This window comes from Ochlerotatus camptorhynchus, unplaced genomic scaffold (genome assembly GCF_037179485.1).
Source record: "Ochlerotatus camptorhynchus isolate MF236.1 unplaced genomic scaffold, CSIRO-AGI_Acam_v1.1 ptg000015l, whole genome shotgun sequence".
Taxonomy (NCBI): domain Eukaryota; kingdom Metazoa; phylum Arthropoda; class Insecta; order Diptera; family Culicidae; genus Ochlerotatus; species Ochlerotatus camptorhynchus.
Window position 1 is genome coordinate 3624204 of NW_027040507.1, and position 24379 is coordinate 3648582.

Consider the following 24379-nt stretch of genomic DNA (forward strand, 5'->3'; position numbering starts at 1 on the left):
TAATGTTCCTTTTAAATTTTCAGAACGCTTCAACGAAACCATCTTCGATTCGCTGCAAACCTATCTGCTAAACATCTGTGAAGTGTGCGGTAGCTCCCAGTGCCCATACTGTTCGATCTACAATGCTGCAATTCGAAATCCGGTATCGATTTTGCTACTGCTCGTGACCAGTGCGCTGATCGTCGCCCGACACTACCGGATAGTGAATCCCAACAGTTGGATCTTCTGGAACGATTAACTTGGGTACCGTGGGTGCCGGTAATCTATCTATCGATAACGAGGAGCAGTGACAATGAGAAAAATGTACATAATCCCAAGCTACGAAGTCAAGAATCTCTACTTTTAAAAGAGAATGCGTGACGGTGTGCGAATACGTGTTTGTTTATGATGTTCGTTTTTTATACAAGACTTTTTTGAGTTTCTTATCTAAGTGTATGTTTAAGGCATCATACTCAAATCGTACTGTGCATGTCATCGAATTTTCTGTACGATTCCATCCAAGGCATTTGTGTACAATTAACTATTCTTTCTATCAAATTTCAAGCAAACTAGCAAGATAGTAAAACAAAGCCGTTAGATTAGAAGAGAAGCGTTAACTTCTCAAGTGTTCGTTTTTTCTTTAATTTGAAATAAGCGCTAGGGAACTGAAGTAAGCGAAAGTTATTGTTTTATTTTTAATAATATTCTTTTTGTAGATTGTATTTAGTACGAATTGTATTCGTTTCGTAGCTCTTTAGGGTTAATCTCTCATGCAAACAGAAAACTTCAGGCCGTCCAAATTTTCTGGTCATAATTTTGTATTATTTTTTAAGGACAATTTTAATTTTAATTAATCTAACAAAGAAGCAGACCACAAACACAACAAGCAACTTAATATCGAAGTGAAATGGAATTTTTTCGATTTTTTTTATGTTCAATTGTTTAATAAAAACGAAAACGTCGTACTTTAGAACTATACTCTAAAAAGATCAGTGTCGTCCAACATCCCCACTCTTATCATAGTAGTATTTTAGGCAAGCAATAACGAATGATACAAACATATTGGGTGCCTTAAAACAAGCGAAATGATAAACAACCATCTCAGCGGAATAAATGCGCCATTACAAAAACAGTTTTGTAACTTTAAATGCGAAAAATAATGAAATGTTTCTAATGCAAAATGTTTAGCAACCAAATAGTCGCAGCAATGATCTAAATTTGCTGGCTGAATATATTTTCTAAATAAATGTAATGAAAACGAAGCATTCTCTCTGTTAAGACCAGGATTGAAGAGTTTCTTTTTGTCTATTCCCTATAATGATAACAGCTCCGTATTCGTTCAACATAAATCTATTATTCATTCGCTTCAAACTATTCAGCCACACCTTCCCCCTACTTTTGCTCTTGTTAGTACCAGTACGTTTTAATTGGTATCCTGTCCTCCTCGATGCCCATCTCCTTCATTATGTCCATCTCGAATGTCTGCAGCGACGGCTTGAAAGTAATCTCCTTCACCACATCCCCGACCGTATCCTTCGGTTTTTCCACGTACAAACTTTTCGCCTTATAATCATGCGTCTCCTCATTGCCCTTCGGGATGGGGATAATCCGTCCAGTGCGTGTAGATACGCGAACCATCTCACCGTCCTCCGTGAAACGCCACTCGATGCTCGTTCCCTGCAGATCCGAGGGATCCACTAACCGAACCTGATCGGTAACCAGCAACGGAGCTTCCGATTTAATCGTAATGCCCGGATAGTCCTTCTCATCTGCCACCTTGCGCAAATGGCAATTCAGTCCACTGACGATGACCCAGTTACGCTCCTGAAACACCTGACCAATGATACCTTGCTTGCCTTTATCCTTGCCGACGAGCACCTCAACTCGATCTCCTTTGAAAAACGACCAATTGGCAATGGGTTCAACGAAAACCTTCTTTCGGATGGTACCCGGCATATTCTGCTGCCGGGATTGACCCGTCCACGGGCGGTTGGTCGTGAAACGAAACCGTTTCCGTTCAACTGTCCGTGGCAGATACTGCGGCTTGCCCCGGGGAGTCTTCCAGTAAACCTGCATCATTAATAAACAAAACAGTTAAGAACCGGTTCCGTGGCCAAACAATAAGACTGCCTGCTAACCTGCTCCATGCTACGTTTCACGTATGCATCCGGAAAGTTGGAGAACTTTTTCGACACATCGCCGATTTTCTGCAGCACACCGGTGATTCGCATATTAGGTTTAATAAATTATGGTCGAGATTAATCAAAATAAGTATCAGTGAAAAACCGAAAAACTTGTAAATTCACATGGAAAGTGTTATGAAACAACGCAATGTTTTGATTCATTTGACGTTTCTCGATTAACATGGGGGATTCGGTACAACATTGTCGAAATCTCGCGTCACTTTTCAAATGGTCCTAAGTAACAAATGTAAACAAATCGAGCTAAGCGATACAAACTATTGCTCTTCTATCATTGTATGTGATACAAAAACATCCATCCAAATTTACTTTCATTTATTTACGGTAATCATTGATGAAAAATTGTCCAATGTACAGTTTGAAATGATGGGTACATGATTGTTACTTCGGTCATTCGGACTGCCTAACATGATTGGTGCTCATTTTCCAAAGGCGGGGCCAATCTAAAGTTAGGTACTATACTTTGAAATCTGTGAAAGGGAATCTAGTATCATGTAGACAAAACGTCCAATGTAACACTCATTGATTATGTCATTGAGAAAAATCGTCCAATGTAACATGTCCGATGTACAACTCGACTTGTCAAAACGTCCTATGTGGTTTTTTCTATGTTGTAGCATGAAATTCAAAGTAAAATTTTAATTTTACCGTTTCTTATGAATTTTCAACGTTATTATTCACTGACTACATTAAAAATAGTATTGCAGAATGTATTGTTTTTAAACAGTTAAAATAATAATCTGTCGAACTTCAACTTCGATTTTCTCAAAATGGTGGATTTGTTACATTGGTCTATTTGAAAAGTGACGCGAGAAATAAGCATAGTCGAAAAACATTCTGTAGCAGGGATGCCAGATTATAATCTGGCATATAGAAGAGACATGACTCATATTGAACACGGTCGTCCAGACTAACTCAAAATTGAGTCGGGTTGACTCAATTTCGTGGATTTGCTGAAAAGAGGGATTAATTTTCCTCAGTAACCATTTTCGATCTCAGAAACTATAAAGATTATAATTTCGCACACAAGATTCTGAAATCCGTACCATCAAAAATTGGAAGAGGTGAGGCAAAATAACCATATGGGCGGCCATTTGTGGATTCTATCAACTTAGACCTGCGGATTAGGACCTCGAGGAGTTCTTCGTTGGCGACAATCTGGATAGTTTTCACAAGCATCTATAGTCTTAGAAATCACTATAAAGTAAATGTTAAATAAATATCCGGATTTGTTCGGATCTCTTAAAATAAAATCAAACATACGCCTAATTTTTTTTATGAAGAGCGTGTCTTCATAAAAAATTAGGCGTATGTTTGTCCTTCAGAAACTCGTCATGATTATTTGTGCACAGGTCTATTTCGTCTCTATTTCTTGCCAGTTTGTTTTCTTGTTGTGTTTGCTACGTACAAATGCTTGACCTATTTGGTTGAATAAAAAAAACTAGGAGAATATCGCCGTTTTGCTGATGTACCGTAGGCTGATGTACCGTAGTTTTCTAACCAAAAAGCCTCTCAATTTTCGAAAAATCAATTGGGTTCTTTAAATTTTGAAAAATATATTGGTTTTTAAAGCGATATTTTTTTATCGAACCCACACACTTTCATCTCGATTTTTAAATCAAATCAATTAATGGCGTTGTTAATTGTTTATATTTGCGAAAGGAAAGTTCGAAAATAGAATCCACGGTGTGCTTTAAGCGATGGATATTCTTGTTTGTTTATGGTTGTGTTTATTGTGTTAAGCAAAAATTATGTACAAGGTGCTAAACTGCGGTAGAAACTCCGAATCAAATTAAAATTAAAATTGAAAAATCATTCTGCGATTGAGTTGTTTAACTTCGAAAAATATACCTATTTTTATACATCATCTGATAGAGGTTCATTTTCTGATAACAACGATATTTTTATCGATCCCGTAGACATTCATCTCGATTTTTAAATCAAAATTTAAGGTTTTGATCGTTGACACTAAATCTATTCGTTGACAGCTCGCTCCCATTCAAAGTTCAACCAAGGGGCGCTAAGACGGTGATTTTTCGTACTTATTTAAAATAGTTCCACTGTACCAAAATTGATGGAATTTTTGATTTCGGATCCATTTTTAATGCAGATAACGAATGTGTATTTAACTCAATACCCCTAAACAACCCAATTCTGGCATCATTGGTCAACTTCGTCAAACACCATCTACTAATTTTCGACGGGCATTCATCAAAAACATTAAGAAGAGTGATACCCCGTTTGAAATTTTCGCTCCACAGTACTTAAACGATTCCGAATCGGATCCTGACTAACCTCTCAAAATTTGAACCCATTTGGTGAGAAACTGAGATGGCACAAACCATTTGAAGATTGTATGGGAATTATTATGGTAAAACCAAGATTTTTATTCATGTCTATCTAATAATTCACCATATCGGTCTGCTTCAAAAGCTTTCAACTGTACTTGTAGGAAATTTTCCCAGCTACAACTTTGCTCAAAACCACTTTTTGATTAAATGCAAGGATCGAAAGTCTTCAATGGTTCAATGCGCTGATGTCTTATGATCATGCTCAATCAACTGCTCAGCAGGCAACATTGGTGTTTCTGGGGCGTTGAATAGGACACAAAAATCATGGCTACTATGTCACACTGCAAAATACAGTGTTGCCTACAGAACAGCTGCGTGATCATGTCATAATTTTACCAATCTCTTAAATAATTAATAACTTTTTCCTGTCTCGTTTTACATAGAAACGATCTTCAGCAAAGTTCAGGGCAAAGTTGTATCTGAGAAAATTTTCTATAAGAATGGTTATCGAACTGTTTCGCAGTTCAATATGAAAAAAGACTAGAAAGCAATGAACAAAAAGTTGAGATTTCCCATAGTAATTTACATGTAAACTTCAAATGGCTTGTGCGAAGTCTGTTTCTAACCAAATTAGTTGTAACTTTGGGAGGCTAATCAGGAAACGATTTGAAACCATTTAAGCACTGTGGATCGAAAAAGTCAAATTTTGCATCAGTCTAATGAGCACTCATACATCTAGTTTTCACTGGAAATCGTATGTATGAATGCTCATTGCAAGACAGCATATATTACGTGATATAGGCTGTAACGTGAACGGGGTTGAGAAGCTGGATTTAACGGTAACCGCAAAAAATCCAATAATGACTACAAAGTAAGCATTGGGTAAGGGAGACTGGGCCAACCCATTAAATGAGTAAAAATATTACCCATTTATGAGTATTTGTTATTCAAAAATGAATACTTACTACTTGTTTTTGTAGTTGTAATTACTCATAAATGGGTAAAATTTTACTCATTTTAATGGGTAGTCCCAGTTTCCCTCGAAAATGCTTACTTTGTAGTCATTATTGGGTATTTTACGGTTACCGTATGTCAAGTCCCTTCCCGGGTGACGAGTGGCGATTCACTAGTGTATTCTAAACTCAATCCAACGTATTGATGAACGCAATAAAGTTTTTTTTTATCAAATAAACGTGTATTTTGTGTAGAAATGTATTAATCTGTAGTTTTTTTTAGTGTTGTCAAAACCTTAAAATCGGCTGGCAAAAAAATTAAATAACATCCAGCAGCGCACGGGTATGTTTTGTTTATTTTCTTAGCATTTGACAATTCATTGTGGGTCCAATTTAAAGAGCCTAAATTTATAAAGAGACGACATCTTATTCATTTGACAAGCCTTCTGCTCGATTGGAATAACTTTTCCTATGACTTTGAAAGATAATCGCTTGTTCCAATTTTGACAAGTCGTCTCTTCATAAATTCAGGCTCTTTAGGTCCAATCTGAGAGAGAGTTGCGAAGAGAGAAAAATGGAACTTCAAATGCAGCCAGACGGCTGCTGTCACGAACTGTCATTGGCAGCCAAGCAATTTTATGATGCTTTTCTTACAGTTGAACAAGAATACACAAGGCGCTATTGAAATCTTGCGTAAAGTAATTTATGAAAAAACCGTCGTTTCCGGCTATGTCATTCAATGGGACACCGTATCTTTTTAATTAAATTTTAATTCAAAATACACACAAATCAATATTGAAAGATACCATTAACGAAGGTCTTGTCAAAACATCTAGTGACATAATAATATACAAAACAGAAAAGTACAGTTTCTCACTGCACACTGAACAATCGCAAACAATCACTACACGCTCAAAGCAAAACACGACATTTTGCTGCGCCCAGACATGGTAAATCATTTGCATTCATATCGTGTATTCATTTACATTCATTTGCCTTTAACTTTTGTGTTCGACAGCATTTCGCAAAATGATGTACAAAGCTTTTGTAGGTTTTGTTATTAGCTACAATTTTTCTTAACAAGTCAAATCCATATCTCTTATGCATGACGAACCAGAGCGAGCATAAGCCACTACTGTTTTTCAATGAATGTATTTTACATTCACTGAAAAACAGTAACAAGTTCTGCCCGCTCTAATTCGTGATGCATAAGAGATACAGATTTGAGTTATGACCAAAAGTTGTAGCTAATAACAAAACCCCTACAAAAGCTCTATATATCATTTTGCGGAATGCTGTTGATGAAAAAAGTTAGATGAATGTATGAAATGAATGCAAATGATTTTCCATGCCTGGCTGCGCCTCTTTTGATTTGATTTCAGTGGTACAAATTTTCAACAAGTATACAATGAATTCCGTGTGTGCTATCTGCTTCTCCCTCCTAGGGTCCAATGTGTCTCGACTTGTTCAAAATAATGAAAATAAAACAAATTTGGTGTCAACATATTTTGCTCTATATCTTGATTTTAAAATCGAGATGAAAGTCTATGTCAGTGGTGCTCATCTCATTTCTTTAAGCTAAATTTTGTGTGTTTCCTAATAATTTCGGCCATTCGTGATGCAAAAAGAAATTGATGATGAGGTTGTTGCATCATAGGGATTCAAGCACCACGTGCGAGACCATCACTGGCCTAAGGGATCGAAAAAAAAATCGTTGTGCTCTGAAAACATTATCTTTTAGACACACAAAGAAAAATCGTTGCTAAAAAAAATAATAAACTACAATAGTTTATTTGGTAGAATTAAAAGTTTGCATTCCAGCAAATACCTTGTACACTACAAAAATTGTTAAAAAATCTGGCAAAACCGTATATTCACGGTATGGTATGGTAAAATGTGTCGAATGGACATTTTGAAGCTTAAACACGACAGTCTACGGTGGGCTCGGCATGTGGCACAGATACCGGAAGAGTGATAATTGAAAATATTACTCCGCAGGGCATCCTCACGAAATCGTGTTCATGGCGACTGGAAGCAATTTGATCAGAACTGAGTCCACTATAAAATAATTAAGTACCTATACGTTTGGCGAAGATTCAATGAACCCATCACGTGTAAACAACGCATTCAAACCTGTTTCATCTCAACACGCAAATTAATGCCACAACACCATCTGACCTCTTGCCGGTTCACGGAATTCGAATCTATTACAGATTTTAAACAAACTACTATTTTTTTACTTTTATTATCAGTTCTTTCCTTACATCAATTCACTCTATCCGGTTCCTCCACATGGATGCATCAAACCTTAAACAATAAACAACATCTTGCTGTTAAGTACAATTCTCCGGCCGCTTAGTAGTAATCCGTCCCAGTTCTTGATTCATTGTCTTCAGCAGAGGATGTCGACCGCACCCACAGCGTCCCCTGAAGTCATCCAGATCCAACGCCCATATCATACCACCGCCAAGTTTCATCTGCTTCACGAATTGCGTCTTTCGCCGAATCTCCTCAACATCGTCGTACGATACCCACTGGTTACCACGGTGTGCATACGGTCCGATTCTTCCCTCCGGGTCTCGATGCACAGTCCATCCGTTCTGGTTTACTTTTTCGCAAATCTCGTAGAACGCCAGGAATCCACCGGCACGAGTGAACTGCCCTGCCTCGCCTGGTCCATTCGACTTTTCGTTTAGGCCATTCTTGCCCGTATCAGCCACTGAGAATGATTGGCCATATAAAGGCATCCCCATGACTAGCTTACTTGATGGAGCTCCCTTCTCTATCCAATAGTTGATGGAGAAATTTGCGTTAAAATAGTCGTACGTGTCTCCAGGGTAGTAATAAAGTGGTGCCACGTGACCAGTCTGCTTATCCCAATGTCCGTGGAAATCGTACGTCATTACTGCAATCCAGTCAAAGTATTCTGCCAAAACGGGGACATCATAGCCTGCGTCGATAACCATCTTACTGGGAGACACTGCTGCTGACAGAAGCCATTTCCGTGGACGGAACTCAACAGCGAGTTCTTTCACAAGTTCCGCAAAACCTTCCTTCTCATCTGGGAAGCCTTTCTTGCAGTCCACTTGCCAGCATACGGGATATTCCCAATCCAGGTCCAAGCCGTCAAAGTTGTATTTCTCGATGAATTCTACGGCGTGTTTAACGAATTGGCGCCTTGAAGAAGCACTACGAACTAGCTTGCTGTACTTGTCCCCTAAAGAGTCGTTCCATCCGCCAAGGGCCAACGTCACCTTGGTACCTCTACGTTTATGCTCTACCACCCGCTCATAGAATCTGTTGTCTATGTCCGCCCACGAGTCATGTGTCTTGATTGTAAGTGATTCACGATCCAGCACAGCGAACCCGTAAACAATATGGGTACATAGATTGTGATCGACGTCGTCCGGGGTATACTTTCCATCGCCCTGTCGATACCATGCCCAGTTAGTGAAGTAACAGACAACTTTGAAGTCATTATTGCCGGTTGTTTGGACGTCAGGATCTTGTACGGGTGGTGCTGTTGGTCTCTTTGATGTTGTATCCGGAGACCACCACACCATACTAGACGTATCAGGTGACCACCAACCTGTCGTAGATGACTCCGGTGACCACGATGCGGTAGTACTCTTCATGGTTGTTCGCTTCGGTGGACGCGTAGTCCTTGTAGTTCGCTGCGTTGTTGAATAGCTAGGCTTTTTCGTAGTTGTTGGGGTATCTGTTTGCTTATTGTGGCAGTTGGTACTTTGCGGCCAATCGCAGTGATCATCGCTCCAGTACAAACCAGCAGGGCATCTGTAAGAATGAGAGATTGATTTGCATACATATAATAGGGAAACGGAAAGATGCGAGTACTCACTTTTGCTCGTACAACTTTCCATACTGGCAAATGTAGTACTTATTACAGTTCGTGGGATGGGGCACGAAAAGACGTCCATCTGTACAGCTCTGCTCGTTCACTTCGTTCGCAATCTCCTGGTAGGAAGGAGTGCTAGTAGTAGTATAAGTTGGCTTTGCGGATGTCCTTCGTTTTGTCGTTGTTGTAGGTCGTCTAGTGGAAGTGGTGGTTGTGCTCATTGTAGTTCTTCTTGTTGTCGAGGTGGTGGTTGGTCGCCTGGTAGTTTCCTGAGTGGTACTCATAGGAGGGCGAGTTGGTCGTGTATCTTCACGATGGGGTTCTTTTTCTAAAACACATCTTGGTCCTGGTCCTGGGTAGTTTCTCAAGACTCTGTTGATTGTCCTCAACAGCGGGTATTCCTCACAATCACATAAATTACGGAAATCGTCAAGATCAAGAGCCCAAATCATTGCACCACCCAGTCCCATTGCTTTCACGAACTCGCTTTTGTGTCGAATCATGTATTGATCGTCGAACGATACCCATTGGTCGCCCTTGTATGCATAGGGACCCATTCGTCCCTTCCTGTCACGTACGACTGTCCACTTCTTGTTTCTGATGTTGGCGCAAATCTAAATAAATGTATCGATGAGCAATATTGGTCTACTTGTTTTTCTAATATTAGAAGCTTACCTCATAGTAAGAAAGGAATCCTCTGGCACGAGTGGAATCTCCTGCTTCACCTCCACCATACGTCTTAGCATTCAGATCATGCTCGTTGTTATCGGCTAGCGAGAATGACTGACCGTACATTGGCATTCCCATGACAAGCTTTCGCGGATCGGCCCCCTTCTCTATCCAATAATGAATAGTAAAGTTTGCATTGAAAGTCTTGTCAAAATCATCCGGATGTTCGTACATTGGAGCCACGTGCCCAGTTTTCTTATCCCACTGACCGTGATAATCATAGGCCATCACCGCGATCCAATCCATGTAGCTTGAAAGAGTCACCACGTCGTATCCTTCATCGATAACCTTCTTACTCGGCGACACCGCTGATGACAGAAGCAATCCTTTAGGCTTGAACACTTTGGATAATTCTACGACAAGGCTCGCAAAACCTTCCTTCTCATCAGAAAATCCCTTTTTGCAATCAACCTGCCAACACACGGGGTATTCCCAGTCCAGATCCAACCCGTCAAAACCGTACTTTTCGATGAACGCAACTACGTCCGCGATGAACTTTTGTCTAGCAGTGGCACTACGCACCAATCTACTATATTTGTCACCTGCCGAATCGTTCCATCCACCTATGGCGACCGTTACCTTCTTACCTTTCTTCTTAAATTCAACGACTCTTTCATAGAATCGATTATCGATATCAGCCCAAGAATCGTGCGGTTTTATAACCAGCCGATCCCGATCTAGCACAGCAAATCCGTACACGATGTGAGTACACAGTTCGGGATCAATGTCTTCCGGTAGATACTTTCCATTATTCTGACGGTACCAGGCCCAGTTCGTAAAGTAGCACACGACTTTGTAATCGTCGTCGGACTCAATGGCGTTTTCGTCTTCTTCGGAAGTAACCTTGTTGACGAGTGGCTTTTCACTTGACGCCGCATTGCCTTGATGGGTTTCAACGCTGTTGGTATCGATTGTTTCATGAATCTCTTCTTCCTTATTTGATTCGGGAACCGTTGGTGCTGTAAATGAAAAGTACGTTACAGTACAAAATCAGGACTTTCATTCTAGAAGATACTCACGAACAACTTCCACTCCACTTGGAGCATCCCTCAGTCCTTCTCGAATAGCTGTCAACAGAGGATGATGTCCCTGTCCGCAACGATTCTTGAAGTCATCAAGGTCAAGAGCCCAAATCATGCCACCTCCAAGATTCATAGCTCGGATAAACTGTACCTTTCTCAACAGAGCTTCTTTGTCATCGAAGGATACCCATTGATTACCCTTGTAAGCATAGGGACCCATTCGCTTCAGCTCATCCTGAACCACTGTCCAGCCCTTGTTCTGGATTCGGTCGCAGATCTGTCGATGAAACGAAAATAATTATCGTATTGACCCCGTCCCAAAACATCAACTGACCTCATAATAAGCTAAAAATCCAGCAGCTCTAGTGAACTCTCCTGCTTGCCCAGGCCCAGGAGCCTTTGCGTTCAGTCCGTTATTTTTCTGATCGGCAAGAGCAAACGCCTGACCATACAGAGGCATTCCCATGACTAACTTCCTCGATGGTGCACCCAGCTCTATCCAGTAGTTGATAGAGTAGTTCTGAAAATTAATACTGGCATTAGACTGAAGATTACACATTTACAATGTTCAACAGACGTACAGCATTGAAAAAGTCGATCTCATCCTCAGGGTGATAGTAAAGTGGAGCAACATGGCCGGTCTTCTTGTCCCACTGCCCGTGGAAGTCGTATGTCATTACTGCGATCCAATCGAAGTACCGAGCCAAACTAGGAACATCATACCCAGCATCGATAACTGTCTTACTGGGAGATACTGCAGCCGACAGCAACCATCCTCGAGGCTTAAATTCCTCCGATAACTCACGTACCAAGCTTGAGAAGCCTTCCTTCTCATCCGCATATCCTTTCTTACAGTCCACTTGCCAGCATACCGGGTATTCCCAATCAAGATCCAAACCATCGAAGCCGTACTTTTCCAAAAATCCTACGACATGCTCAATAAACCTGGCCCTAGATGCAGCGCTTCTCACCAAGCGGCTGTATTTGTCGCCAGCTGAATCGTTCCATCCTCCGATTGCCAGAGTTACCTTGACTCCTTTGTTCTTGGCTTCCACTACCCGCGAGTAGAACTTGTTGTCAATATCAGCCCACGAATCATGTGTCTTGATCGTCAGTGTAGAATAATCAAGTACTGCAAACCCGTACACGATGTGCGTACAGAGATCCGTCCTGATGTGGTCTGGTGTGTACTTACCGTATCCCTTCCTGTACCAGGCCCAGTTCGTAAAGTAACAAACCATCTTATAGTAACCGGAGAGCGGTTCTAGCATCGGTACTGGAGTTGTAGTAGTAGTCGTTGTTGTGGTTGTTGTACTCGTAGTAGTGGGCTTATGATGAGGACCATCGATATCCTGTCCTTCTTCGGAAACCGATTCACCACCTTCTTCTGAACTGTTTTCGGCAGTCTCCGACTGCGTGCATTTTGAATTCGATGGCCAGTCACAGTTCATACTACGCTGATTCCAGTGAAGCCCATTGGCGCAGCTAGCCGCTTCCAGGCGTCCCCAATTGCAAATAAGGTATTGCGAACAATCTCCTGGATATGGAAGATGGGTGTGCCCTTCACATGGATCGTCCTCTGAAAGCACCTTCAGAGCAGCCAGTTTGGAGTTTTTGGTCAACAGTTTGTAGTACTGCGCTCGACTAACACAGTTAACGTTGTCCTCCCAATCGCAACTCTTGTCGTCCTCGTTCCAGAACAACCCTGGCCCACACTGTTGGGCAATCTTCTTCTCATTGACACAGATGTAGAAACTGTCGCAACTCTTGTGCGGATAATATTCACCGTTTATGCACTTGTCGACTGGCCGCTGCACAGGTTTCTTGGTAGTTGTTACGGGTTTCTTAGAAGGTCGGGTAGGCTTTGGAGGAGTAGTTGTGGTAGGTTTCGTAGTCCATCGAGTAGCAGCGGTGTACGGTGTGGTGGTAGTTCTTCTTCGTGTCGTGGTAGCCGGAGCCATGGTGGTTGTTGGTGGTATGGCGGCAGCCTGAGGAGGAGCAGCATTATCCTTCGTACATTTTGCAGATGCTGGCCAATCGCACAGCATAGCGACTTCGTTCCAATGGAGACCTCCGGCGCAGAACTGTTGTTTGAACTCTCCATAGATGCAGCGGTAGTACGAATTACAACTGGATGGATGGGCTTTGTATTGATTCGGTTCACAAAGTTCACCTTCCGTTAGCTCTGGTTGGACAAGTCCTGGCGCTGGGATAGTAGTTCCGACAGTAGTTGTCGGTGGAACATAGGTTGTGGTAGTTGTCGTCGTCGTTGTAGGTCTTGGGGTAGGTCTTCGAGTGGTTGTCGTTGTCCGGGTTGTACGACGAGTTGTCGTGGTTGGTCGCTCAGTAGTTGTTGTGGTAGTTCTCGGTGTTGTTGTTGTAGTCATTTTGGTGGTTGTAGGTTCTTGCCATGCTGGCCATGTAGTGGCAGAAGTGGTAGCAATAGGAGCGCCTCCATTATCTACTGGTATAGTCATTACAGCTGGTGGTGGAGTCATTGGCTGTACTGGACGCGTACAGTCAACCACCGTTGGCTGAGGTGTCTTCAATCGACCTAGAGCGCGATTAATAGCGCTCAGCACGGGGTACCTTTCCTCGCAACATTTGTTCTGGAAATCATCCAAATCGATTGTCCATGCAGCCATTCCTCCAAACCCAGACTTCATAACGTACTTGGCCTTAGCCGTTGCGGAGACTGGGTCATCATAACCCACCCATTGATCTCTCCAAGTGGCATACGGTCCCATCAAGGAATCACGTCCTACCATCCACTTCTGTTTACGAACTCGGTAACAAATTTCATAGTATGCTAACATTCCCGGCTGTCTGGTGTCTTCACCTGCGTCTCCTGGACCAGATGCTTGACTTCCAATTCCTGGGACCTCGTTTTTGTCTCTACTACGAGTCAGCATAAACGTTTGACCGTACATTGGAATTCCCATTATGAGTTTGTCCTTTCGAGCTCCCATCTTCGTCAATAGCTGCATAGCGTAGTCTACGTTGTACTGCGGATATTTGTCTCCCGCATTGCCGAACAAAGGACTAACGTGACCTGTTTGCGATTCCCATGATCCATGATAGTCGTAGGCCATTACAGTCATGAAATCAACCACGTTGGACAGCTGGGCTATTTCGTATGCCTCCGTAATCACTTCTTTATATCCAGAAACACTCATTGTGACCATGAGGGTTTCCCTGGAAAACTCACGTTGCATTTCCATAATAAATTTCGTAAAATTTGGCCTATCACTAGAAGGTCCCTTGGAGCAATCGCTCTGCCAGCAAACTGGATAGTTCCAATCAAAGTGTAACCCCGAAAATCCATGTGTTTTGAGAAAAACGATGGCATTTCTAATGAAGTTCCTTCGGTTTGATGGCGAACCGATCATCGAAGAGTATTTGTCTCCCACTGAGTCGGTCCAACCACCGATTCCCAACAAAACCGGAACCGATCCACTAGCACTTATGGTTCGGCTGTAAAGGTCTGAAAATAGATCGTGGAAATGTTAATTAAATGTCAAACGATAAATTTATAAATCTCGTACTATTTTCGAAATCAGCCCACGAGTCGAACTCCTTCATCATCAAGGTCGCTGGATCCAAAGTTGCAAACGAGTAGATTATATGGGTACACAATTTGTTATCGATGTACTCTGGGACGAATTGAGCATCATCCTTTCGATAGAAAGCCCAGTTGGTCATATGACAGATAACTTTGTAGTCGCTTTCGTTTTGTTTCAAGTCCGCTACCTTTTGCAAATGACTGTACTGATTGTACTCAACCGTAGGAACCTGTTTCAACGTATTGATATCCACCAACTGTTGATACGGTGACCCATACCTGAAAGGCTGAGGATTTTTCGTATCGTAATGCATTGGGAAGGAGTAGGCAGCATATTTATTTCGGAAGATTGGCATTTGAGGAGCTTGGTAATCGAACGTTTCCGCTGATTCAACCGACTGTTTTGCCGAGATTACGACGGATTTCACCTCACTGACCACATCTTCGATTGCATTATCCATGTCCACTATGCGAAATTCGACGGCATCTCGCAAAGGGCGACGTTCATCGACCCTGAAACAATGGATAATTTAGTATCGAGAAAATCGGCTCAATATGACTCGATGACTCACAGATTGACGGGAGCGCTTTCGACAGCGGTTCTAAGCGGTAGAGACTTTGCACCGAAAACATCCTCCAAGGTGTAGGCTGAGGTTTTCTCATAGACATGCGGTGGGACAGCTTCAACGCTGTCTCGAAGAAAGGTACTGGCTTCCGGTTGCACATTCCTGTACGCACTGGAGCTAGACGTTGTCCAGTAGACGGCAAGGACAACGAGTGTCTGTGGATAGATTGATGGGTTGTACGTGACTGTGGTTCGAAAGATGAACGTAGAACAAAAGAACCTACCGGATTTAATAATCTTCGTTTAGTCATTTTGCGCGGTGATCATTGGAACTGAAACAAAAGATGGTACAGACATTTAAATCATCAGTGCTTGGCTAAATGCAAATCGACATTAACGATAAGAACATGCTATGGAAATAACCAAAAACCATAAAGCTGATTATGCACCGTAACCGACATTCACTGCGAGAGAGCATTCTCTTTGATCGATCGGTTCTTGAACTTGACCATAGTCAAGGATTCATCAGAATCTGACCGCTCTCTCAGCAGTAAATCATCAGCTCATTCACCCTTCAATCCGTTAATGAGAAATGTCTCTTCCAGCGGACAAGATTCGAGCACATGCTCGAGTTGAGAGCAGAGGGAAACCTGTTTCTCGAGAGGCACGCTCTGATGGGAGTTTTTGTGTAGAATACGAGGAGAAACACAGACAAAATATCAACGCTAAGCATCATAGCAGTTCGAGAGACTTACAACCGGTACCGCTATGCCATAATCGTAGAAAAGAATGAAACCAGACACACCTCCGCCATCGCCATCATTCACTGTTGTTGGAGGTCTCCGTAACTGCAGTGCCGTTTCTAGTGGGGCACTGGGGAATTTATGGCTAGTCGTAACCGAAAGATGCAGCGTATTGTGAATGAGGTATGCTAGAGCCTGCTAAAACTGATTGTATTTTTTTTTTAGTAGATGCTTGTAATTTGCAATGGCATCACCTCATTCTAATGGATTCGTATAGAGTACCAACATGTTTGAAATACAAACAATTCTTTCAGAATCTAAAAACCTAGGTATTCGGTTTATGGGAAACGGTGATTAAAATCAACATTTTAGCCATTTGTCAGCTAGTCTGATCCAGATGAAACTCAATCGATCACGACAATTTTCATCGAATTTGTTTATCTTAACAAGCATCGAGGCAATAAACATCAATTATGTAGATATAATATTCAATTTTCAAAATGCAGTCAAATTGGATTGCAAGGTAAACACAACTTTGTACTTTTTCGCAATCGTTTGAAATTGTGTAGTATATTCACAGAAAAAGTTCTGAATTTTAATCGCTTAAAATCTCCCATAGTAAAATTCAAGGGGGGGGGAGGTGGCTGTCAAATACGAACAATCGTCGCCTACCTCGCATGCCTCGCATAACTGGTTCCAAACGTAAACAAGCCATAAGAAACCTACAGCGATTGTTTACGTTTAGAGCCAGTTTCATACAAGAATGATCAGTAGACTGATTTGACAGCACGTCCCCCAGGTTAAATTAGCATAAACAACGATTTTGTTTACACGCTTGCATACAACTTTGATGCTTTAAGGGAAAACGGCATAAAATATCGTGTTAGTTGGCATTTAAATTTTGGTTGCCGAAAACAGTTAGCCATCATTTACCATATAAACACTTTTGATTTATGCTATAAAATATTATTTTTTTTTTAATTTTCAGGTAAGCATGACCCCTTAATTAGATCAACCAGCAGAGGTCCAACTAAAAAGCAGCCCATGTATTAAAAGCCCAACCAGGGAATTTCGACTGTAAATCGAAGTTATTACAATCGAGATTCGCTGGTTGGGTTTTTAATACTTGGGCTACAAGCGGTCGGACATTGTTCCGTAGATGGGCAACGTCACGCCCGAAACCAGTGATGCCACATATACAGATTTATCTGTAATCATACAGATTTTTGTCACTATTTTGGCACAGATATCTGTATATACAGATTACAGATTTTTCAAAAATATACAGATTTTTCAAATTTTTCAAATAAGGGGAAAATATGTTATACTATTTTTTAATTCCGAATAATAATCTTTTCTTTCATTTGGACAGCTTGAATTCAATCTGAGCATCAAACCCAAATCGTCTTTTTCACTAAATAAATTATTATTGTTTAAGCTTCGAATGGACTTGGAATCTTTTGAATGGACTTCTGATGTTCAGATGCTCTGATTTCTCGTTGGAAGAAATAGTAGTTTCCCTTTTTATTTGTCGAAGAGTCAACTGGGTAAATTGATATTTGATTAACAAAATTTCAGAAATAAAGAATATTGCAAGGGGCAATCAACTCTGCACACTGTGTTGAAACACAGCATGACACATTGTTCGGCACATTAAGGTACACTTTGACAAGTAGGACATAAACAAAATAATATAAAACGGCATCACTGTTGAGTGTTGAAATTTTACCGATCGTTTCTAAGGTCTACTACTCGGGTCAATACTTTGTTTACTCACAAACGAAACTAGTGAGAGAATGTCATACATAAAACTGGTGATACATGGATTCCATCAAGAAGTTGAAAACGACAAACGCATACCCACCGGTGTTGGGGATCATTCGAAAAATTCTGTAAGTATTGTCCGAATCGTGAATCTCTTCAAACCTAACAAAACTAAGTCCATCTATTTTGAATCGCAGCAAAAAACACACGGATCGTGTTTTCATCTAGAAAAGCTTCTATCAGGGCCTCACTTCAATCGAGTTTATCTATGTATACCATGGCCGGTCCAGAGTGTCTTGTCGAAACGGCAGTCAAGACGGCTGAAACGGATTTCCTCTAGAGACGATTCGTTTTCGATTGAGGATGAAATCATTGTGAAAAATGCCCCATGGCCACACCAACAATTTTATCAATATCAAGCAAATGGATCCCAACGGGAATGGCAGAACACCTACACTATGCTGTTATTCGTATGAAAAGAAGAGTACCATGCATCCTGCGAAGATCGGATTTAACTGTGGAACGATGAGCATCTAGCATTTATAGTTTGATGAATCTTCATATTCACTATTGGAAAAGTTCACCAAAACGCACTAGGACTCACGAACTTTTTCCTTGATGAACTTCGTGAAATATCGTGAAATTTTTCCAACGCTGCTCACATTCTAGCCCACATGCTGTCCTCCACTGGAGGCTTTATTCCAGAACACACTTCTTAATTTTGAACATAACATTTGATACTGTCGTGTGTATCCAATTTCGAAGCGTACAAGGATCAGAGCAGGATCTTCTGCGAGAGTTGAGGTACACCATCAATTTTGTTATGAACAATAGAGAAGAAAACAAGCTTATTATAGGGGGCGGCTAGATTTGGCTCCCAGTTTTGCCGAGTATCTTCAGGACGGAAATTTTCACATTTTCTCCTGCGTTTTTCCTCGGGTATTCTTGTCAGTCATTAGTCTTAATTGGGTGGACTTTAGGGGAATCTTCTCGAGTTCTATACAGATCTAAGCGCCTGATAAAGCGCTTACGCTGAAGTCTGCGGTGGCTGAGAATCCTATTTTCAAAGTATGACAGTTCTTCAGGGGAAGGCATCATAATCAGCGATACGATAGACTTGAGTTATATCTTTGAGGACACGCACTTCTGAGTCGATCAGATGATTTAAAACTGGTTCGACGATGTTGCTCCAAGCGTGGGATTGAACTATGCTTGATTGGTTTGATGGTTTGCAGTTCCTCTTCCACTTCCCGACCCGCTAACGCTCTAATAAGAATGGAGGTGAATGTCTAGCATGATCCATCAGAGAAATTGAGAATGTAAACAAAATTACAAAAGTCATAACTTTCAGGGTTTCCAAACAGCTTGATAAGCATACTTTATTGTCCTTGACAGGTACGTTCGGCAGAGCGCTTGGCACAGCTTTTGACACAACTAGTAGCTCGGCACGAATTAAGGTGTGCCGAGTTGAACACCCTTTGGAATATTGCATACAATTCGGCTGAACTTTCAGTAAAAGTTTTGTGTTAATACTTATTGAAAAATTACAGAGTTGAAATAAAAATAAATGTCCAGATAAAGGTTTTCGTAATTACAGACATACACAAAATAAAATTCTAGAAAATTGTGATTGTTACTTCATTAAGAAAATCTTCAGCCGGAAACAGATTCGCCTCTCACAACTGGAACTTAATCTTTTGTATTTTCAATCTGAAGACAAGATACACATCACTTTTAAAAAATATTGTAGGATTTCGACATTTTTCAAATAGTCAAATTCATTAGAAAGCAAACATTAGTAATTTTTCAAGATTCTAAACTTTGAACACAGTCCTACTTAACTATGAATTAACTCAATGGAGATTTACGTAAAGCTCCACTAAGACCATAACAAAAAAATTTACAGATTTGTTTAGAGATTTTTGTCAGATAAGACTTTTTGCGATGAAAATACAGATTGAAAATCGAAAAAATGTGGCTTCACTGCCCGAAACCGGTCGACAGAAAGGTAAATTTTAATTTATTTTAACGTTGTACCAAATCTATGCGACGAAGAGACTGCAGGCTTGCTTTTTCTGTTAAAGTCGAACAGCTTCGCAGCATTCTAGAACCGCCGTCGGCGTACACAAACAAATGTTCCATCGCTTGTCTCTCTTTCTCCCGTCGCTCCATTGGTCTTCCTTTCAAGCTTCGGTGAAACGGATAAGCGAAAGAGCGCTCGACTTTGATAGTTTTCTCTTTCATGAAACAAATCAAAGAGGTTTCATGACGTATATGACCGAAAATGAAAATACATATTTAAAGCATTTCTCACGTGAAAACACTTGAAGATTACACGTAATATGTTTAATTTATCTTCCATCCACATATTTATTTTAAAAAAATTAACGAAAACGGGACAAAACGCATTTTAAACAAATTGAAAGAGCGGTGATAGAGTGTTCGTGAAAGGGGATTGAAAGCCATAATGAGGTTTCGTTTAACTAGAAAATCGACGTTACTTACATTGAAAGACGAGAAGATCCACAGCCAGCGTTTCCTTCTAAGTGTGCTTCTGTTTCATTATCATTTCTTGCTGATAGTCTAACTAGGCATTATAGAAATGAAGCGTTGAACAAGTTTGTATGAGAGAAACAAAACTCGAGTTTATGTTAGAGCTTCGAAAATGTAGAGCCCTGGTAAGAACGATAAGTGTTGTGTCTTGTCTCGCGTCGCGTCTTGTGTGTGTCCAAGAAGTTGTTGTAGGAGAAAACAGTGCAAGATAGCCCAACACGTTTTAACATCATTAAAAGGTCACCCACAATAGATTCGGTTACGTTGCATTGACAAAATTTGACGGTTAGACAATAGATTCAACTGTCACTTTGCCGCAACGCGTCAGATCCGGATATAATGTGAGTGGCCCTTAAGTCTTCCCCGTTATTAATTCTGGGACTATTAATGATGGACTGTGGCACATAACATATCAAGATAGAGCTGGAATTAGGGCGTAACAGGTTTTGTAAAAAATGACTTATCTCGATAATTTCTAGAAACTCAAGGTTCGCCCAAGCAAATCAATATCACCATCAGGTAGGGGAAGTCTTCCCCTACCCGGATGGTTATGTAGGTTGGCGTAGGCGCGCCTTGAATTCCTAGAAATAATCGAGAGAAGTCATTGTTTACAAAAGCTGTTAGGCCCATAAAGACCAATGTCGAAAACATAAATAATGGCTTTTTTCGTAAATGTCTCGTAGGTCAAAGTCAATCCATGTAAGCCACTAATTTTATCGGATAGGTGGATAAGAGGACTCTTTCTCTACACAATCATGGTATTGGTTTTCTTGAAGAAGATTTCATTTTCGAGAAATTCACATAAAAAGTAATTGTTTACGTTTGCAGCATTAGCCCCTACGAAAGTAAGCATTGGTGTTAACGGCGACTCTGCAACTCTTTACTCCTGGTAAAATCCCATAAGCATCTGACAATCTGTGCATGAAATCTAGCGGACTTTGTCTTTTTTTTTTTTTTTTTTTTTAACTCTTTATTTGTTCCAAATTCAAAATAAATTACATTTCATTTTAACCTAGGTGCTCCAGTTACTGCAGTAACGTACCAGCCTTAATTGTTATGATATATATCTAAGTGTTTTTACATTGTTCATGTCTTGGCAATTCAGTATTTTAAACAGGTTTTTTAACCTGCATGTCAGTATAACAATTGATATCTTAAAACTAAAAACTAAAACTAAATCTTATCTAAGTATAAAGGGAATTAATCGTTGCAATTGAGGATTGCAACGATTTTTGCCTGAAATTATTAATTATTTTGTTGGACATTTGTGCTAAAGTCTCAACATTCGAAATTCTATGTACTTCGGTTGTACTGTACCAGGGAGGCAACTTCAAAATCATTTTCAGAATTTTGTTCTGAATCCTTTGAAGTGCTTTTTTCCTGGTAGTGCAGCAACTAGACCATATTGGTACAGCGTAAAGCATGGCCGGTCTAAAAACTTGTTTAAATATTAGAAGTTTATTCGTCAGGCAAAGTTTGGATTTCCTGTTTATAAGAGGATACAAACATTTTATATATTTGTTACATTTGGCTTGAATGCCCTCAATGTGATCTTTAAAAGTTAATTTTTGGTCAAGTATTAATCCAAGATATTTCACTTGGTTTGACCAGGAAATTGGAACTCCGTTCATAGTGACTTGATGCCCAACAAGCCGCCCTGGAAAAAAAACAAAGTTGCAAATACCGAAGAAAGAAATACGGATCGGAACAATCGGCACAGACCTACGCGACGAAATAAGGACTACGATTGGAAACTCGGAACATGGAACTGCAAATCGCTCGGCTTCCCGGGTTGCGATAGGTTAATCTATGACGAACTTCAACCACGCAACTTCGAAGTCGTAGCACTGCAGGAACTTTGCTGGACGGGACAAAAGGTATGGAAAAGCGGGCATCGAGCGGCTACTTTCTACCAGAGCTGTGGCACCACCAACGAGCTGGGAACCGGCTTTGTAGTGCTGGGTAAGATGCGCCAACGCGTGATTGGTTGGCAGCCGATCAACGCGAGGATGTGCAAGTTGAGGATTAAGGGCCGTTTCTTCAACTACAGCATCATCAACGTGCACTGCCCACACGAAGGGAGACCCGACGACGAGAAAGAAGCGTTCTATGCGCAGCTGGAGCAGGTGTACGACGGCTGTTCGCAACGGGACGTCAAAATCGTCATCGGCGACATGAACGCTCAGGTAGGACGGGAGGCAATGTATAGACCGGCAATCGGGCCAAACAGCCTGCATGCCGTATCGAACGACAACGGCCAACGATGCGTGAACTTTGCAGCCTCCCGGGGTATGGTAGTTCGAAGTACCTTTTTCCCCCGCAAGGATATCCACAAAGCCACCTGGAGATCACCTGACCAACACACAGAAAACCAAATCGATCACGTTCTAATCGACGGGAAATTCTTCTCCGACATTATCAACGTCCGCACGTACCGCAGTGCGAACATAGATTCGGACCACTACCTAGTTGCAGTATGCATGCGCTCAAAACTCTCGACGGTGCATAACACACGTCGAAGTCGAACGCCACGACCCAACATTGAGCAACTACGGGACACCGGAGTTGCCCAGGACTACGCGCAGCAGCTGGAAGTTGCACTACCCACGGAAGAGCAGCTTGGCGCAGCTTCTCTTGAAGATGGCTGGAGGGACATCCGTTCAGCCATAGGTAGTACTGCTGTAGCGGCACTAGGTACTGCAATCCCGGACCGAAGAAATGACTGGTTTGACGGCGAATGCAAACTGTTAGTAGAGGAGAAGAATGCAGCACGGGCGAGAATGCTGCAACACCGCACGAGATTGAATGTGGAGCGATACAGACAAGCGCGGAACAGACAAAACTCGGTTTTCCGAAGGAAGAAGCGTCAGCAGGAAGATCGAGATCGCGAGGCGATGGAAAATCTGTACCGCGTAAACGACACACGGAAGTTCTACGAGAAGCTAAATAGTTCGCGCAAAGGCTACGTGCCGCAAGCCGATATGTGCAAGGACTTGGACGGTAACCTTCTCACGAACGAGTGTGAGGTGATTGAGAGGTGGAAGCAGTACTATGACGAGCACCTCAACGGTGAAGCAGCAGAAAACGAAGGTGGCACGGCAACAGACCTTGGAGCACGCGCAGAAGACGACAGGCTACCGGCCCCTGATCTTCAAGAAGTTGAGGAGGAGATCGGTCGGCTGAAGAACAACAAAGCAACTGGTGTAGATCAACTACCAAGTGAGCTATTGAAATACGGTGGTGAAGCACTGGCTAGAGCGCTGCACTGGGTAATTGCCAAGATTTGGGAGGAGGAGATATTACCGGAGGAGTGGATGGAAGGTGTCGTATGCCCAATCTACAAAAAGGGCGACAAGTTGGATTGCTGCAACTACCGCGCGATCACACTGCTGAGCGCCGCCTACAAGGTACTCTCCCAAATTCTATGCCGCCGTCTGTCACCATATGCAAGAGAGTTCGTGGGGCAATACCAGGCGGGATTCATGGGTGCCCGCGCTACCACGGACCAAATTTTCGCGATTCGGCAGGTTCTGCAGAAATGCCGCGAATACAACGTGCCCACACATCATTTGTTCATCGATTTCAAATCCGCATACGACACAATCGATCGAGATCAGCTATGGCAGATTATGCACGAGTACGGATTTCCGGATAAACTGACGCGATTGGTCAAGGCGACGATGGATCGAGTGACGTGCGTTGTTCGAGTATCGGGGACACTCTCGAGTCCCTTTGAATCTCGAAGGGGGTTACGGCAGGGTGATGGACTTTCGTGTCTGCTGTTCAACATCGCGTTAGAAGGTGTGATCAGAAGAGCTGGGATAGACACGAGTGGCACGATATTCAGGAAGTCCATCCAGCTCCTTGGTTTCGCCGATGACATTGACATTATGGCACGGAACTTTGAGATGATGGCGGAAACGTACATCAGACTGAAGGCTGAAGCTAGACGGATTGGACTTGCCATCAACGCATCAAAGACAAAATATATGAAAGCAAGAGGTTCTAGGGAAGACAATGTTAGCCTCCCACCCCGAGTTCAGATTGACGGTGACGAAATCGAGGTGGTCGATGAGTTCGTGTATTTGGGCTCACTGGTGACCGCCGAAAATGATACCAGCAGAGAAATTCAAAGACGCATTATGGCAGGGAATCGTGCCT

At 41.7% G+C, this 24379-nt stretch overlaps 3 protein-coding genes across 3 annotated transcripts in view; 1 reads left to right on the forward strand and 2 right to left on the reverse strand.

The window, feature by feature from the left end:
• The window catches only part of Mcr (macroglobulin complement-related), a 120896-nt gene extending 119787 nt beyond the window's left edge, over window positions 1-1109 (forward strand). Inside the window, exon 8 of the mRNA XM_065222987.1 lies at window positions 24-1109. Within this exon, the coding sequence (XP_065079059.1) occupies window positions 24-238 (215 nt within the window). The 3' untranslated portion in view covers window positions 239-1109. The remainder of the gene's footprint in view (window positions 1-23) is intronic.
• A 211-nt stretch (window positions 1110-1320) lies between these two features.
• Window positions 1321-2322, reverse strand: mRpL24 (mitochondrial ribosomal protein L24). The gene is made up of 2 exons (XM_065223063.1): window positions 2118-2322; window positions 1321-2049 (listed from the first exon to the last, which is right to left on the reverse strand). Exons 1-2 carry the CDS (start codon window positions 2208-2210, stop codon window positions 1387-1389), a joined length of 756 nt encoding a protein of 251 aa, XP_065079135.1. The 5' UTR covers window positions 2211-2322; the 3' UTR covers window positions 1321-1386.
• A 5331-nt stretch (window positions 2323-7653) lies between these two features.
• The window catches only part of Cht10 (Chitinase 10), a 32755-nt gene continuing 16029 nt past the window's right edge, over window positions 7654-24379 (reverse strand). Inside the window, exons 2-10 of the mRNA XM_065222972.1 lie at window positions 15443-15490; window positions 15166-15374; window positions 14577-15106; window positions 11613-14515; window positions 11366-11551; window positions 11029-11308; window positions 9956-10968; window positions 9284-9894; window positions 7654-9219 (exon numbers count right to left, since the gene is read on the reverse strand). Coding sequence (XP_065079044.1) covers window positions 7758-9219; window positions 9284-9894; window positions 9956-10968; window positions 11029-11308; window positions 11366-11551; window positions 11613-14515; window positions 14577-15106; window positions 15166-15374; window positions 15443-15469 — 7221 coding nt within the window. The 5' untranslated portion in view covers window positions 15470-15490 and the 3' untranslated portion in view covers window positions 7654-7757. The remainder of the gene's footprint in view (window positions 9220-9283; window positions 9895-9955; window positions 10969-11028; window positions 11309-11365; window positions 11552-11612; window positions 14516-14576; window positions 15107-15165; window positions 15375-15442; window positions 15491-24379) is intronic.